The sequence below is a fragment of the Dendropsophus ebraccatus genome, chromosome 5 (genome assembly GCF_027789765.1).
Source record: "Dendropsophus ebraccatus isolate aDenEbr1 chromosome 5, aDenEbr1.pat, whole genome shotgun sequence".
Lineage (NCBI taxonomy): Eukaryota > Metazoa > Chordata > Amphibia > Anura > Hylidae > Dendropsophus > Dendropsophus ebraccatus.
In genome coordinates this window covers 127,663,963-127,683,108 of record NC_091458.1, presented here as the reverse complement: position 1 = coordinate 127,683,108, position 19,146 = coordinate 127,663,963, and the positions used below count along the sequence as shown (strand labels likewise).

General features: G+C 39.7%; 2 protein-coding genes across 2 annotated transcripts in view; one reads left to right on the top strand and one right to left on the bottom strand.

The window, feature by feature from the left end:
- The window catches only part of VPS53 (VPS53 subunit of GARP complex), a 107,388-nt gene that overhangs the window by 4,347 nt on the left and 83,895 nt on the right, over window positions 1-19,146 (bottom strand). Inside the window, exons 19-21 of the mRNA XM_069971207.1 lie at window positions 17,055-17,124; window positions 9,007-9,144; window positions 2,098-2,202 (exon numbers count right to left, since the gene is read on the bottom strand). Coding sequence (XP_069827308.1) covers window positions 2,098-2,202; window positions 9,007-9,144; window positions 17,055-17,124 — 313 coding nt within the window. The remainder of the gene's footprint in view (window positions 1-2,097; window positions 2,203-9,006; window positions 9,145-17,054; window positions 17,125-19,146) is intronic.
- The window catches only part of LIAT1 (ligand of ATE1), a 100,591-nt gene that overhangs the window by 71,794 nt on the left and 9,651 nt on the right, over window positions 1-19,146 (top strand). The window lies entirely within an intron of this gene.

Sequence of the window (19,146 nt, the reverse complement as noted above, 5' to 3'; positions counted from 1 at the left end):
CTAGCCTGGGATCCATTTGAATGTATAGAAAACTGTACGTCTGTACTCTGGCTGCCCTCCATGTGCTTAATTTACCTTTGAAGAAAGTGCTGATCAGCAGAACACAATAATCTAACAATGGCTAAATAAATGAGACCTATCAGGAAGCAGATGTTCTCAAAACATAAGAAGAGACTTCTACAATGTCCATCAGGCACATCTGAAAGCAGTATATGGTAATCAAACGCAGCCTGAGGCTATGTTCACACACACTATTTGGAATCATTTTTAGTCGTAAATGGTTGAAATAAGGAACAAAAAGCAAAAAAAAAAAACTGCAGAAAAAAGCCACAGGCGTAACCATTAGGATGTAAAATGTCTTAGAACCACACTTGGTAATGTGAGGTTAGGCCATAAAAATACCAATTTTAGAGACTATTGCAGAATAAACCTCAAACAATTCTATTTTTCCAGACATGTTTTATAGGTTGATATCACTAAAGGACATCCACATTCTCTCCACTTCTACAGTAATGATTCACTTGATACAAAAACAAGGCCAGACATAGGCTGAGGTTATAAATCTAAGAATAACTCTGATACGCAACTGTTTTCATCCCTCAGGGTCTGGGTGCTGAGACCTCCACCGATCGCTAGAATGAGCGAGGAAAAGCTCTCAGATGACATGAGCGAGGAAAAGCTCTCAGAAGACAGGAGCGAGGAAAAGCTCTCAGAAGACAGGAGCGAGGAAAAGCTCTCAGATGACAGGAGCGAGGAAAAGCTCTCAGATGACAGGAGCGAGGAAAAGCTCTCAGATGACAGGAGCGAGGAAAAGCTCTCAGATGACAGGAGCGAGGAAAAGCTCTCAGATGACAGGAGCGAGGAAAAGCTCTCAGAAGACAGGAGCGAGGAAAAGCTCTCAGATGACAGGAGCGAGGAAAAGCTCTCAGATGACAGGAGCGAGGAAAAGCTCTCAGAAGACAGGAGCGAGGAAAAGCTCTCAGATGACAGGAGCGAGGAAAAGCTCTCAGATGACAGGAGTGAAGGAAAGCTTTCAGATTACACCAAGCAATTATCGTCCGTGTTCGGCTGATGATCAGCCGTTACGGAGTTACCGACAATCGCTTGGTGTAATAGCTTGTGATCAGCACAATATCATCTGATCCTTGTCTTTTCAACATGTGAAAAAAATCTTGAATGGTAACGATGATCTGCTGGCCGTTGCGCCGCATAATAGGAGTGGGGGCAGTAGACCCGCTTGCTGTCTGTGAGTGTAATAGTGCTGACAGCAAGCGTGGAACAAGGAGAAAGCGAGAGAGATCTTCCTGAAAAGCAATTTATTATTTTTTAAAGGAAGAAGCTGTAAAAATCTATATGCACGAGACGAAACAAAACTTATACTTTATTAAACCCCCAGACTTCACTGAATCCAGCACTTGATACCAGGAAAGCCAAATTTTGTCAAAGGGGTGTTCTCTTCTGGGACACTTATGACATATCCACAGGATATACCATAAGTACCCCCTAGATGCAGATCCCACATTTATATTCAGAGCCCTCTCCGGCATATTTGTGGTCGCTGGTAAGTGGTCAGAGAAGCTGAAAACCGCCAAACTGTGGATAAGCCATAAGTATCCCAGGTGGGTAGACACTTTTAAGGATACTCTGTATATACAATAAGAAACATCACATTACTTAATTTCTTTATGTCTTCCAGGCAAGGGAGGGGGGTTTTCATTGAATCTAAAATAAAAACACTCTTTACGATTACATTGGTTACTGCATCTGTTTTGAAGATGAAACTGTTTAAAAAATAATTGAAGACTTGGCAAAAAAAAAAACAAACACTTCTGTCCCAAAAAAAGGAAAGAAAATATTATCCTCAGAGGCAAATTCCCGGACAGTATACTGTATGATCACTGTATAGTCACAATATCAGAATTAAATATGAAAGAAAGGGGGAATGTTGAGTAACACATACAAACCATAAACATGTGGCCAGGGGTTGCTCAGACAGAAGGAAGGATATCTTTTGAAATGCCATGTTATTCTTCTACATGACAGGACTAAACTGTGCTAACAAACAGTGTAACTTCTACACCCTTCCTGTGCTTTTACCTTCATCTCCAATATCTTCTGAAAAGTCTCGGTGTTGCAATCGGCGAGTAGTTTGATGTAATTATCCACAAAAACAACAGAGTTCTCGTGAGGAGCCATCACCACCTGAAGATTTAGAAGACAGACACATATATTGTTACACACATTAGCATTCCAAACATTATAATCACCATTTTCCTTTCAACAAAGACACCAGGTGATTATCTATAACAATTGTTGCACTTCTAGAATGTTTGTGTACAGAGAAGGCGTGAAATATATTTATAGTTCCATAGTTATCTGAATGACATTTTAAATTCCTAGTTCTTTTCAGGATAGCTCTTGCTGTATTGACCATTCTTCAGAATTAGTCTGCCCGATGTTGGCACAACATTGGTAACTTTGGGCAACTATTGAACATCGTCCACAAAATGCATTGGCCCCTCTTTTGTCTCGGATGATACTTTCCGAGACAAGGGAGGAAGTGGTGAGCAGAACAGGTAGGATCTTTTCTGCTCTCCGGATAAGCCCTGTAAATGGATCCATAGACAGAGGCCAAAAGTGTGTCACATTGATGGATGTAGTAGCACAGACTTCTGTGGTATTTTATTGAGCTGGAACCCATAAAGTATTACCTTAGTGGGGCATTTGTCATAGGTATACATCAGATGTGAACTGCGCCCCCCCTCCCCTTCCCAATGTATTTATCCAACAGACGCTGCTAATGCAGTGTGAAATGAGCATTAAACTTCTAAGTACTACTCTAGAATGTCCTCCATGTTGCTGCTAGTATACTATTAAGATGCAGTCATAGATGTTAGGTGTTACCCAGTATCTCAGGGACAACTTAAAACCCCCAAATTAAGCCTGTTACTCATCATGTGTACATAGATTCTTTAAGTGGAACTGCTTGTTAGTGTAGAGCTATGGTCACCGTTCTTCAACCCCTCAACCCATTTTGATGCCCAGGGACGTCATCATGGGTTAAGGAATGTACAGAGATGGCTCACAACGCACCCAGCTAATTAACTATTGGAATGCAGATAAAAGCACATCGATGGTGGTATATTGGCTAATGTGATATTGGGGGGGCGGGCAGATCCGTAATACCTGTCGGACCGGGGTCAGCACCGCAATGACGCTGATCCTAAATCAGCATTCCTTTACTATGGGCTCCAGCAGTCCATAGTAATGGATCACGGAGTGCAAAGATCAATGCAGTACATATGTACTGCATCAATCTCTATGATCATATAAGTTCCCTATGGGGACTACATATTACTGTAGGGGGAAAAAAAAGTTTTTTTAATAAATAAAAAACTCTTTCCATATAAAAAGTTATAATTGCAATAAAAAGTGATCAAAAAGTTGCATATACACAAGCAAGGTACAAACAGAAACCGATCATGGCGCAAAAAACCCCCACCTCAAATAGCCACATAGACCAAAAGAAGAAAGCGTTATAAGGATGGTAATAGATAAGTTTTAACAAATTTAGGTTTAAACTTTTTAAAAGCTGTAAAATAAAATAAGAGTTATATAAGTTGCCTATTGTTGTAATCGTACTGACTTAGGAACATACATAACATGGCAGTTTTACCACAGGGTGAAGGAAGTAAACAGGAACACCCCCCCCCCCCCAAAAAAAAAAAAATATATATATATTATATATATTATATATATTTTTTTTTTTCTTCATTTTACCGTGCAAATAATTTTTTTCGGTTTCGCAACATATTTTATGAAACAATTAAGTCTGCCATTGCAAAGTACAATTGACATTGCAAAAAATAAGGGCTCATATGGGTCTGTAGGTGAAAAAATGCAGGCGGTATGGCCTTTTAAACACAAGGAGTACAAAACAAAAGTGAAAAACCCAAAAGTGGCTAAGAAGGTAAGGGGTTAAAGTAAAGAAGAAACAAAAAACTGCCTTTGGTTTATAATTACGGCTAAAAAAAACCCCCAAACAATCATGATCATTATTTACAACAATCCTTATAGAAAAAAAAAAATATAAAAAAAAAAACAACAACAACCCCTCTTTACACTTAACAGTGTGTGAACATAGCCTAGGAGTAGACATAGAGCTGCCAACATCCCTCAACTGCAGCAGCACCAAAAGACGTCATAAGACGGGGAATCGCTCTACTCGCCATCAAAAGACAGCGGCTGGCTGTTAAGGCGATGAAGTCAAGCCAGGCACATTAATAATAGAAATAAAATATATAATCTATTCAACAATCTCTCCTGAATGGACCCACAAACCTCGAAAAAGTAGTTTGTCTGCTCCCAACAGAGACTGTTATTAGCAAGGCATGTTGGCCTGTTATTATTTCAGTTATCTATATATACAATTACACAGTGTAGACTATTTTAACAGATTAAGTGGGGCATGTGACCGAATTTTCCAAGGGGTTTGGTGCTTAAAATGTAGCGGGCTGGATGATCAAAATGCTTATGACCAGCTAAACTTCTGGGCTTAAGGCCCATCCTAAAGGTGGAATGTGCAGTGGAGGAGCTGCCAGCAGACTGCACAGCTTCCAGCTCCCTAGGGCATGGAAACTATATACAGCTTTTTCCTGCTATGCTGTAAAATATATAATCCAATAAACATACCCAGTTGTGTGTTTACATAAAAAACAATATTTACCTGTGCAGTGAATATAGATGTTTACATCTTTACTATTATTGTACTCACTAGTAAGGGTTTCAGCCACCCAATGAGTACAATAGCAGGCATTTGGAGGACAATGTACACATTACAATTGCACAATTCAACACAGATAGAGACACATAGGGGGACAATTATGAAGGTTACGGCAGGGGCCCCTTCTCCCTGGTGTACACCTGCCATATACCCCGCTTGCCCAATAGGCGGGTGGGGGGGGGGGGGCATAGCCTCATTTATCATATGACCCTAATCTACACCTGCTAGAAGTCGGGTCGGGCTTACGCCTCTTAGTGAATTAGGCCAGAGAAAAGGGGCCATCCCAAGTGAATACCTCAATTATGTTTATGAAAAAAACCATAAGTAAACTTGCTAATATCTGATTAATAAATAATTTGGTTCTCAGATTTGTTATTGCAGACCAAAACAGATAAGTCTCTGGCTCTCCCACGTGAAGGACATATACCTGCATAACCTAAGGAGGAAAGGTTGGGCCAGTCTTGACTTGAAGGGGTTATCCATCCAAGAGCTAAAAAATTAAAAGCTGTCTGCTCTTACTCACCAAGTCCCCCCCAGTATTTTGAGCCGTCTCCTGTGACAGAAGTATTGTATGTTATGTCCTTTCAGTTCAGTGACATCACAGTACAATGATGATACCACTACTACCGAAACATACCGATACATTCCTTATGGTGTTTAGTAGAAGTATGTTCAGAAATGTATACCAAATAGTTACATAGTATGGTTGGAAAAAAAAAACACATGTCCAAGTTCAACCAAGGAGGGGATGGATGGAGGGAGGGGGTAGGTGATGGGTAGCTTCTATACATATGAATTAATTTTATTTTGGTCTAAGAACTTGTCTAAGCCTGTAGTGAAGCCTCTACTGTATTTGCTGTGACCAAATCCTGGGGTAGACATTTCCACAGATTCACTGCTCTCATGGTAAAGAATATTAGTGTCTTACAAGTAGAAAAGATTGATACCAATTCCTTTGTGTCCAAATCATTGGACACAATCACACTTGATAGTATTGAAGAATGTCACAGCAGGAGTCCTACCCTTACCAAACTTACACCTCCTGTTTGAAGGTCTTAAATGATGAAAAAGAAAGTCATGATTTATTGGCTCAGATTTATTAAAAAACAGACACATTTTTGACAAACAGCAACCAATCACAGCTCAGTTTTCATGGACTGTGATTGGTTGCTATCTGTCCGAGACAAAAATGTGCCCAGTATTTGTGTCAGACAGATTGATTGATTGATTGAAGTCAATGTTCCTGGGACACAGCTCCGGGTGTCAGCATCCTGCTGATCAGTGATTGATGGCCGTCAACACATTTTGGAAAACCTCTTTAAATGAGTATTACCATCTCCTAAAGTAAGGGTAGGGAACCTTGGCCCTCCAGCTGTTGAAAAACTACATCACCCATCATGCCTGGACAGCCAAAGCTAAAGCTTTGGCTGTCTAGGCATGATGGGAGTTGTAGTTTTGTCAAGGTTCCCTACCCCCTGTCCTATAGTAAGTGCCACAATTTAAAACCAGCTGCACATTTCTGCACAAATCAAAAACTCTGATACAAGAAACCTGTTGGAACATTTCATGCAATGGAAAGCTCCTATATAATCCACAGAAAACTTAATGTGTTACATGCACATATTTGCCTTAGGTTTCTCAACCTTCATTCAAATTACCAAAATCCAATATAAAAAAAAACATGCTAAAATATGACAAACCCCATCAAGTAAATGGAGTTTTCCAACCAGATTCCCAGACATTACACTGCACTTTATTGAAGCAAACCTGTCAGATGTGAACAAGGTCGTATATAAGTATTACTCCAAACAAGCTTTCATTTCACAAGTTTTCATCTGTAAGAACAAAAACCAAAGAATTCTCTACATCTAACGTCAAAACCAAACAAACCCCTTCAGCGATGGATTATTTCCGTAATGAGCAATTGTGGTGAATACGTAAACGCGAATAAAAGTGAATAAAGCCGGGATCTAAAATACGCCCCACCAGTTAACAATGCTATAGAACTGTTAGTTTTCAAAGGACATTTTGTACTGCTTAACTGATAGTTCTTTCTATACACATCCAACACTTGTTCTGGTTAACATGGAAAAAAATTATTTGTAAAATCACTTCCATATGGGCTTCTCTTCTTAATTGCAACTAAAGCTCCGAATACAGAAACTGCTTCCACTGCAATATAGCTGTCAAAGTGGTGTCCTCCTGCGGACCACGGTTTATTTAAACTGGGACTGTTTCAGACAGTCATAAACCTGTCCCAGTGTGTATTTATTTTTCTAAACTTAGCAATTACTGGATAAGATGTGTAATGTTCAAGGGTAATACTGGTGAGGAGAAAAAGCTCAAAATGTTCAGAATATTTGTCCAAGATCCAAACAAAAGATCTTTACTCTCTATCGCACTTCTCTGTAGAACAATGTTCTTACCTCTATATCATCTATCTCGAAGCTTTGCTTTATGAGTTGGAAGATGAATTGTTTCAAACATATAATTTATGGAGCAGAATTCTTTTAAATCATTTTAGAAAACACACTTTAAGTCATACAAGAAATCTATCAAAAAGCCTTCTTGGCAATAGTATTGTCTATCTCTGGTGTCAGCACGATTAAAAATATTGCCTTATTTAAAAAAGTAAAAATAGAGCTCATCAGCCGTGGCCCCGCATCACGACACCTTCCCCCCCAGAGCTCATCAGCCGAGGCCCGGCATCCCGACAAGACTGGCCTATAGAAAAACTTTTAACTCAGTGACGGCGGCAGCTAGAAAGGCGGTAGACGGCTCGAAATACTCAGGGGGACTTTGTGAGTGAGCTAGGTTTGGGAGCATTTTGGTTTTTTTTTAGCTCTTGGGGGGAATACCCCTTTAATAAGTTGGTCGTACATATTAAACATGTGTTGGCGAGCTGTACTGACCAGCTAATGTGTATAGGGGTAGGACTGTAAGCCCTGGTGAGCAGGGTGCTTTATCCCTCTGTCTTCCATTTAAAATATTCATGTAATGTGTTTTGATTTTGTAATGTTCTGTTTGTCACCCTTAATGGAATCAAGGGCCCATAATAATAATAATAATAATAATAATAATAATAATAATAATAATAAAAATAAATAGGGGGTCTTTCAAGTCTCTAACAAAAAATGTTGGGAGAGAGAAGGTTCGGACATGTTTGATTTCCAGTTATTATATATCTATTGCCAGATTTTTGTGTATGGTCATTTGAAGTAATGATGTTAATTTAAGATGAGGGAACCAAAGAGCTGTACATACGTTGTATCCATGTTTTCCAGGACTCCCTAGTGCTGAATCCAACTACTTCAGCCAATGGTAATCAAATGCCGCACGCTTGGGGTTCGCTCGTCTCTAATGTTAATGTTTGGTTGTCTATACACAAAGATAAAAGTTGATCGAACAGACCCCTCCACGCCCACCCTGATTCGAGATGTTGAAGAAAAGGAGATCTCAGCTTGGCTTTGTTATAACAGGAGATAACACTTTGCCAGAGGTTATTCTTGTCTCCTTATAGAAGTAGACATGAATGCTTCTCCAAGCATGAAAGAATGTTTATGGTTGACTCATTAGTAATGACTATCTGCTGAAAAGAAGTAACCGGTAGACAATTATTTGTTGTGCATGGCTGGCTTTAGGTTACCACCCTATATCCTGGTTTAAAAAAAAAAAAAAAATCTAACAAAACCTCACAAACCTGTATTGAACAACTATCAGATGGCTCTCTTTATGGCAGGGAACAAACTTTAAATTCTTAGTTTAAAAATCTCCAAACGAGGTGGACGAAGAAATACAGAGTCTAGTCAATCAGTACTTGTTTAATGAACCTTTACAAGGCTCAATTACTGTGCTGGCCAGGCTGCAAGAACAATCGCTGGATTGTTTGTGTGGCCTTAAAATTTAATTGTTGCTTACCCCGTATGAGAATGGCTTTAAGGCCTTCATAAGAGATCTGATGAGCCGATGAAAGAGTGTTTTCTTGTTTGTCAGCCGATTGCTCGCCCTTTCACACGAGCCAATTCGGGGACACTATTCCTGTTCATTTGGCTGGTAATCGGCCCATCTGAAGCGGCCTAAATATCAGAAAATTTTCTGCCACATCCGTAAAATTGCAGAGGTGACTGGAATCTTCAGCCTGCTTACCTGGTACGTAATGCTTGCTATTGTATAAAGCCAAATCAAAATAACATGGACATAAAAAGGCTTTTCAAACAGCTCACCTTTAGGATCATCTCGGCTCGAGTCATGCCTTTCACCACAATTTTTGTGTAACTCGCCGGAGCTTTCCGTACTACTTGAGAACCAATGGATGGTAGGTCGAGAAGGACGGTTTTTAGAGAGTGAGTGTCAAGTAGAAGCTGTGAACAAGTTAATAATCTGTTAATATGTGTACACACAGGCGGAACTAAATTATTAATAAAAGCTTGCAATAACAAACCATTAAAACATGACCACGACCGAATGAACACTCTTGCCACATTAAAACTATATTTTCCTTAACAATTTTTTAAAAGGTGGTTTATAACCTAATACACAGATTATAAAACAAGATTTGACTCGAGTTTTCCAAATAACATCATTTCACAACATCTTGTGGAATAAATTTTCCTTCAATTATATCAAATATCACCTCCATAATATCACCTCCATAATAGACACAGTATATACTCTTTCCTGCAAGGGATTCCAATACAAGAGGGACACATCCATCTATTTGAGAAGTGATTGTGTGAAGCTATCCAATGGAGGAAAGTTGTTTGAGATGCTAGTGCTAATAAATATAAGCCTATTGTTAGAAAGTAAAGTTCAACTGCCCAGTGGGGCATTGCTGAGTATGGTAAGAGCCTAGGGTAAGCAAGCTTATCTAATTTTATACACTGCCTCTGTGCCCACTGTCAATCAAAAGTGGTAGGCTCATGCAAGTGGGGACAGAGGTGGTGAGTAAAAGATGATGCGCGGGCCAACCCTGGGCTCTTACCATGCTGGGGAATGACCTCTAGGCACTTGAGCCTTATTTACATACTACGGTATGATTACTCTAAGTAATATATACTCCATGGTGGAGAATCCCGCCTGCCTTAGTGTCTCCATGGGATGGCTTGTGCGCCTCCACTCCCCGCTCAAAGAAGCAGAGAGCGACAAAAGCGGAGGCGTGCGAGCCATTCCATAAAGACACTGTGTGACACTGAGGCAGGCTCCACAGCAGAGAGCGGGGGGAATTTCGCCTATATTACTCAGTGTGAACATACCCTAACATAAAGGCTAATATACTGTATCACCACTAGAAGCAACTATGGAGAGAAGAACGTATGCTTGGAATAATCATGAGAAGACCTATCTAGCCATGTGCTTGGTAACACACCTGTTTAGCTACTGACGAGATCCATTATTATATGCAATATCTATTGTAGTCATGTTGTAAGCAAAAAAAACGGTAAACCCACAAAACATCACACAAATACAACAAACACATGATAAATGTATCTTGTAGTGTGGTGACTAACCAATTACTATACAGAAAAACAGCAGGAATGAAAAGAACTGAGCAAGAACACAAGGCTTTACACTTGGACCTCGTGAAAACACCTGAAAGCAGAGTCTGTGGTGTACGTCAGCTCTCCCAGAACGTAAATCCTCATTATTGTAGTCCACAGACCATAATAAAGTCTTCAGGGCAGCTTAGCTCAGTGATGCGTTCAGGGACAAAAGGAGGAAACCAAATGACTGTTCTGCTTAGTTTGGTGGCTCCACACGTACAGAAAACTACCGCTGAGTTTATGGAAGCTTCCCATCAACAAGGTTAATTAAGCATTCTGCGTTTCCAATACTAGAGGTGTGCATATGGGGACAGGGAAACAAGCTGTAAAGCTGGAATGAGCTTAAAAAGCAGTAAAATATCACAAAAATATTCAAGCTTCAGAAAAAAAAATTTGCCCAGAAACAGATCATCCAGGCATCATAATTCCTTTAGAAGTCTTATCTTTCACAAGTATAAATCATTTTACTAACCACCTCTGAAAATTTTAAAACACTGAAAAATGCAGCAAAAAAAAAAAAAATAAAAAATAAACATGGAAATAAACCATTATAATGAAGTATACAAGCATCCAAATGATTACGCATGTGACCTGGAACTAAGCAGCGGAAAAAAAAATCTGAAGACTGGTAAAAGTTTCTGGTAAGATTTTTTTATATAATTATAAAATATGAGAAACTTCAAAATGGTTTTCTGTCACTGCAGTGAACACAGCTGGCAATGCAGCAACAGCCATAGTGTTGGCATGCAGCGTGCACTACGGCAGTTGTTGGCATGCAGCGTGCACTACGGCAGTTGTTGGCGCAGCCATAAAAAGAATGAGCTTGTCTATTTTTTACGGCCGCAGTTCAGTGAACACAGCCGTAGTTAACCCTCTGTGCACACAATGTATGGCTGTACATTACACAGAGGTCTATGGCTAATTGGATTGTAGGCACACTAGGGCCATAGTCTGGCAACATGTCTAACTGCTGAGCTCCCATGGCGGGTCAACAAGCCTCACAGTGCTGCCAATACCTAGATGGTGATGGTTGGCTGCGGTAACATGCCAGACACCCATGGTTCTCTTACTGCGATATGGGGCAGTTGGAGCACATTCTGGAGTATGATTCTAACAGAGCCCTGGCATTTCCCCCAGATCATCTTGTGTGATGATAAAGCAGTGCTCTGTGTCTCATCGCTCCTAGTTGGCAGTGACATGTTCATACAGGGGCCCTTGGAGAAGGTGAAACCTGTAAGTTTCTACAATAGAACGTTTATTCAGCTTTCTCCTTTATGGCCACATTGGCGATGAATCTAAGATTAGTCGATCCCACAGGGCCCTACGCTGCACGCACCCTGATACCAACAAACATAGAGAGGTCATAGGCTGCCTACACCATTACAGGATCAAGTCTCAAAATCTGGAAGGTGTTGGCCTTAATGGGGCTCACCTCACCTACCTACAGGACCAGTTTTGGGCTATCTTGGCTCATGGCGGCACTTTCTGCTGGATATTCTCTGTAAGTGGGACAATACCTATTTATGGTGATTGCTATCTCATCTAGTGGTCTTCAACTTAGGAGCACTTGAGAGATCTGCTAGTATGTAAAATCTCCCATCAAAAGGAGTGATATTACAGCTTTCTCTGCAAACATGCTAATAAAAGTGACAGGACCCTGGCTTGTGACATCCTTAAATTTTGCCCGGTTGATCGCCAGATCGTCCGGTACATCGACTGCGCTATTTCTTGCTGTCTAACACCCGGAGGTACTTCTGGTGAAGGGGAGGGAGGAGAAGCTCACTTACACTGGGTTAGGACATGTAAATACAGCAATAAGAAACAGAGATTGCAGAGGGAATAGACCAGCTTAGTAGTAAAACTCTCCCCATAGCTTGAATTACAGCTTATAATGCTCAGTACTGCTTAATATCACTGTAATAATAATAATAATATAACTTTTGATGGTATGCTATAAAGATATGGAAGAGCAGGATCCCCTCCTCTAAGTGTGTGCAGTATATGGGAGCCATTATAGAGGCAGGGCTCCACCCACTAGTGCAAAATTGAAGGGGTTGTCCAGCCTAAATTACAAAACTACGCTTCAGCCGTGGTCACAACAGTGCGGTATACTTACGTGACCCACTCTGCCACAGCTGCCGGTTCTCGGGCCAAAAGCATGGCTGTGTAATTTAGGCTGGACGACCCCTTTTAAGATGAAGCTCGCAGATCAGAAATATGATGAAAAATGCAATATACAAAAAAGTGTCATATACTCTCCACGGTATGATCACACTTATGTCTTATTCTGAAATGTTATCTTAAACAATGGATATGCGTGAAGTCTGACAAATGAACATGCCCGAAGTAATGATCTTTGTACCACGCAGTGTTAGTGCTATTTAAGAACAAGCTGAAAGGGACATTTAGCATTTTGAGTGGCCTTCGCTTCCAAACAGCACTAAACGTTGGAATTAAATACCCTCTAAGGGAGCTATACATCGAATGGATTTATAACTTTACGCCCCGCTATGTCAATATGACATACCCTGCCATTCAGTATTTCGAAGGTCAGAATACTTCTCACTGGCTACATCCCCACTTGTAATTTATTAGTGTTTGTGTTAGCCTGACACAAACATAAAAGTCCAAAAAAAGGAGGTTAAATAAAAAAGTATAAATAGAACTGCCAGGCAGGAAGCATGGATTAGTATACACAGCTTGTTCCAAACTTTTTGAATGACATGCATTTGGCTGCCTGTATGCAAAAATGAAAGAGCAATAGACGAATAGACAGGGTTTAGGAAAGCATGATGATTGATGGCATAAGTAGTAATGGCAATGTGGTTTTGCTTAAATTACTTGATTTTCAGCACAACAAATGCTACAAAATACTTCCTAATGCATGGTAAAATACACAGCTCAGACAATAAAGGGGAGTACTAAATTGTTTCCCTTTATTAAATGTCTGCTGTCCTGTAGTGGCTCGGTGTAAAAATATATATCACCAAGTTTTTTTACGTTCCTACCTAAGTTACTTTGCAGATGTGGAATGTGTTCAGAAGCAATGACAGCAGTTGTTTATTGTTCAGCTTCGAAACTTTGGGTTGGTTAGCAGATAAGCTTTCAGGAGAACCGGTTCAAAGAATAGTGATTTGCAGTGATTGTATGTATAATAGTGTGTGTGTGTGTATATATATATATATATATACATACATATACATATATATATATATATATATATATATATATATATATATATATATATATACACACACATATATACACACACACACACACACACACACACACACACATACACACACTATCGTTCAAAAGTTTGGGGTCACATTGAAATGTCCTTATTTTTGAAGGAAAAGCTCTGTACTTTTCAATGAAGATAACTTGAAACTAGTCCTAACTTTAAACAAATACCCTCTGTACATTGCTAATGTGGTAAATGACTATTCTAGCTGCAAATGTCTGGTTTTTGGTGCAATATCTACATAGGTGTATAGAGGCCCATTTCCAGCAACTATCACTCCAGTGTTCTAATGGTACAATGTGTTTGCTCATTGGCTCAGAAGGCTAATTGATGATTAGAAAACCCTTGTGCAATCATGTTCACACATCTGAAAACAGTTTAGCTCGTTACAGAAGCTACAAAACTGACCTTCCTTTGAGCAGATTGTGTTTCTGGAGCATCACATTTGTGGGGTCAATTAAACGCTCAAAATGGCCAGAAAAAGAGAACTTTCATCTGAAACTCGACAGTCTATTCTTGTTCTTAGAAATAAAGGCTATTCCATGCGAGAAATTGCTAAGAAATTTAAGATTTCCTACAACGGTGTGTACTACTCCCTTCAGAGGACAGCACAAACAGGCTCTAACCAGAGTAGAAAAAGAAGTGGGAGGCCGCGTTGCACAACTAAGCAAGAAGATAAGCACATTAGAGTCTCTAGTTTGAGAAACAGACGCCTCATAGGTCCCCAACTGGCATCTTAATTAAATAGTACCCGCAAAACACCAGTGTCATCATCTACAGTGAAGAGGCGGCTGCGTGGGAAGAGTGGCAAAGAAAAAGCCATATCTGAGACTGGCCAATAAAAGAAAAAGATTAAGCAAAAGAACACAGACATTGGACAGAGGAAGACTGGAAAAAAGTGTTGTGGACGGATGAATCCAAGTTTGAGGTGTTTGGATCACAAAGAAGAACGTTTGTGAGATGCAGAACAAATGAAAAGATGCTGGAAGAATGCCTGACGCCATCTGTTAAGCATGGTGGAGGTAATGTGATGGTCTGGGGTTGCTTTGGTGCTGGTAAGGTGGGAGATTTGTACAGGGTAAAAGGGATTCTGAATAAGGAAGGCTATCACTCAATTTTGCAACGCCATGCCATACCCAGTGGACAGTGCTTGATTGGAGCCAATTTCATCCTACAACAGGACAATGACCCTAAACACACCTCCAAATTGTGCAAGAACTATTTACAGCAGAAGCAGGCAGCTGGTATCTATCGGTAATGGAGTGGCCAGCGCAGTCACCAGATCTGAACCCCATTGAGCTGTTGTGGGAGCAGCTTGACCGTATGGTACGCCAGAAGTGCCCATCCAACCAATCCAACTTGTGGGAGCTGCTTCTAGAAGCGTGGGGTGCAATTTCTCCAGCTTACCTCAACAGATTAATAGCTAGAATGCCAAAGGTGTGCAATGCTGTAATTGCTGCAAAAGGTGGATTCTTTGACGAAAGCAAAGTTTGATGTAAAAACAATGTTATTTCAAATACAAATCATTATTTCTAACCTTGTCAATGTCTTGACTCTATTTTCTATTTATTTCACAACATATGGTGGTGAACAAGTGTGACTTTTCATGGAAAACACAAAATTGTTTGGGTGACCCCTAACTTTTAAACGGTAGTGTATATATACACACACACAGTATATTCAGCGAGGCAAAACTATGAAGTTTTAAAAACTGCTGTAGTTTGGTAACAGAAGGAGGTTCTCTTGTTTGGGTAAGTATGTGTTTTCACTATTCATTAACCTCTTAATGACCGGCCTTTTCATGGTTGTCTTTAAGGGTTCTTATTCTAGGGCCCTGTTCACACTACAGAATTGGCGCTGAGATTCCTTGCAGAACTCCCTTGCGCAGAATCCTGCCTTCTATCTGTTTGAATGGGAGGGCTTGCACGCCTCCTGCCTTAGCAAACCCTCCCATTTAAACAGATAAATGGCAGGATTCGGTGCGGGGGGCCCGCACGAAATCTCAGCTCTGATTCCATAGTGTAAACATGCCCTAGAATGGCAGGATTCGGTGCGGGGGGCCCGCACGAAATCTCAGCTCTGATTCCATAGTGTAAACATGCCCTAGGATGGTGAACCTACTGCAAGGATAGCGTAAGTTTATGAAGGTAGTTATCATCTAAAAGAATCAATGGTGAACATAAGGCTTACTTTACAATGGCCTCATAGATTCTGTTTTATACAACCCAAATTTTATCAAACAAGTAGAGCAAAAACATACACTACATTGTTGCATTTTTCTGCCAGTAGTTATTACTACACACAGTAAGAGATTGGAAATGATGCAATGTCCTCCATTTCTATAAGAATATTGTTACTGTAATATTACAACATTTCCTTTTCCTTTATTCTTAAGGTGTTTTTTTTATTTAAAACATTTTTTTTATTCTTTTTTTTCTTTTATCTTAAATTAAAAAAAACTTCATGAAAGATCAGAGAGGTAAAAAGGCTGCAGACTATAGCTTGAAATTATCTTGTAGAAGCACAGATCTAGACAAGTCAAAGCTACCAAATTCTGCAAGTAGTGTCAGCACAACTACTAGACACAGCTTGTCAAAGAAAACAGACCTATTGTGCCTTAATAGCGTACCAGATGTTCTTAGTAAAGGTTGTCAGGGCTTACTGTACACTAAAGACTAAAGTATATCATCAGCATAGACTACTAGCCTTTGCAAAGTTACACAGGATTTACATGACTGTACAGAATATCATCAGTGACTGGGATTTTCATCCGAAATTTAAAGTTGATGATATATTATTCGTATAGCAAAATTTGGTAATATTTTGATGTGCTAGCCATTTCTATAAGTGTGAAACCTCACAGCCATATTGGGTGTCACTTTTGAACGGTCTTCAAAAAAATTAAAACTGACTGATATTTCATCAGCATTCACCAACAAACCATAAATTACCAAGCAGCATATTTGGAAGGTGATAATCTAAAGCAGCAAGACAAGAGCGAGTTTAGCTATATAGTATAATGGTAACCAAGTTCTGTGCATTATACAGACCTACGAAAAGTTGTAATTTAATAGTTGTAATATAAAACTTCTGCGATTTTTCACCGCAGAATTCCGCCGCTCGTGAACCCCCCGCTCTTTGCCCATCCCGTAGGCCCCATTCTATGGTCAACAATGGTTGACTGACAACTCTTTGGGCCTATGGGACCGGCGGATCTTCAAAAATTTGCCCCTCCCCCATTGTAAGGATTGGTAGCACTAAAGTGGCGTTAACAGCATAAATAATATCATACTGTATTTAAAGTGTACCTGAAAAGTTTTCTGAAAAATGAAAGCAACACAATGGTCATCATTAGAGATGAGCAAATTTATAGTAATAGCAAAGTGAATCGCTTTATCATCTCTGCAATCCACTAAGGACTAGTATAATGCTAGTGTCCCCTTCCCTTCACAGATTGTATTCAGATATTAAATGAAACCCTACTTACCTGCTCAGCTCCAACCATACTGATAGGCTTGCATTTAAAAAGGTGATTGATAAACTTTGGAATGAAGGAGCTGCAAAATAAAATAAAAATAAAAAAAAATTTAAAGTAAATAATGAATAAGATTTCATATACAAGTAGTGTCCCAGCATTACAATACACAATATAACGGACGTACTAGTTATTAGAAGGGTAACTAGATTTCACAGTGAAGCCACACACTGCAGTTCTGATGTGTGGTACTACAGCTAAAGCTGGGTTCAAACTACACTTTTGCAATCCGTTTTTTCATCCGTTTTTTTTGCAAGAAACTGATGAGAAAAACGGATGCAACTGTGTGCATCAGTTATGATCCATTTTGCCATTGACTACAATTATTGAAGAAAAAAAAAAGATGGATCAAAACGGATCCTTTTTTTTTTTTTTTTTTTTTTTTTTTTTTTTAACGGATACAAAAATGAGGTTGACTACTTTTTTGTGTACGTTAAAAAAAGGTCCATTTTGATCCGTTTGTTTTTATAATGGAAGTCAATGGAAAAACAGATCAAATTGCATCCGTTTTTTCCATCAGTTTTTCATCCATTTTTTGCAAAAAACGGATGAGAAAAAAAACAGATTGCAAAAACGTAGTGTGAACCAAGTCCCAGTGTGGATTCACTTCATCGATATTCTTTAGCCACAAACTATAATTATAGCTTTGTGATTCTTAAGTAAAAGAAAACTGTAAATGCTTCCCTTATGTAGATAACCCCTGCACGGTATACACCATACTTATCACAGGAACCTCCAAGGGCCTGTCATTCTAAAACAGTAAACAATAGACAGCGCATAAAAAAAGAAACAAAAAAAAACCATTGCTCGCATTATAACATCTGAGAAAATCTTAAATGAATCATGATGAAAACCTAAAAGGAGTCTATTACTGTTTTTATTGATTATACGTATAAAGAACCCCAAAACTGAATGACCCCAAATTAAGCCAATCTGCAATTAAATATGAAAAAAAATGTTTATGCATTGTATCTCATCTTGTTACCATTAATTAAACGACCTTGACCCACTGACATTGAAAAATATAATTCAGACAATCTGTGCCGCAAAAAAAAAAGGATATATCCTAGTGCAGATCACGATCGTAGAACGGATTTTCCAATAGTGTGAAGTTTGAACGTTGATGTGACGGCACCAGTAGTGAAATTATCGGGCACACTACCGGAGAGGATGAGAAGAGGAGGGGTGGGGTGTGCTGTGCTGGCTAAATGGCGAGCCTAACACAGGGGTACAATCTACTGGGGGATGCCATAAGGGGTGTATACATGTAAACAACATACTGGGGGAATGGGGTGCTACACATGGTGCAATGCATAATGGGGGGCGGGGGGGATTCTTGCACATAGGGAATGTATACTGGGGTGATGTCACAGTGACAATCACAGACGGTTTTTCACAAAACATGGAACTAGCTGGCAGACTTTACTTTACATCGCAGTCTTTAAAAATCACTGAACACGTGAATGAGCCCTAAAGGGGTTATCCAGTGCCACAAAAACATGGCCACCTTTCCCCTCTCTCTTTTCTCCAGTTTAGGTGTGCTTTGCAATTCAGCTCCATTTACTTTAATGGAACAGAGTTTCAAACCCCACCCAATCTAGAGACAAGAGAGGGGAAAAAGTGGCCATGTTTTGGTAGTACTGGATAACCCCTTTAGGGTTCATTTACACGTACAGGATCCGTAGCAGATCTGCAGCAGATTTGATGGTGCAGATTTGATGCTGCGTTCAGTGATTTAGATCAAATCTGCTGCGGATCTGAAGCAGAAAATCTGCCGCGATACAGTGTGTGTGTGAAGCTACCCTCACGGTGAAAACACACAATCTGCCAGCTGCATGTGGCAGCCAATCAGTGTATGAGTTTACCAATAAAATTATGCGCTGATTGACTACCGCATTCCGGTCGCATGTGGCCACCAGCTCGTGTGTTTTCACCCTTTGCTTCCATAGCCTAATTTTTTTGGAATAATAATTATAAGTCATAGGGAATCGTAGGAGAATAGGAGTTAATTCTGCTTGTGTAGCTATAACTATCATAATGTGAA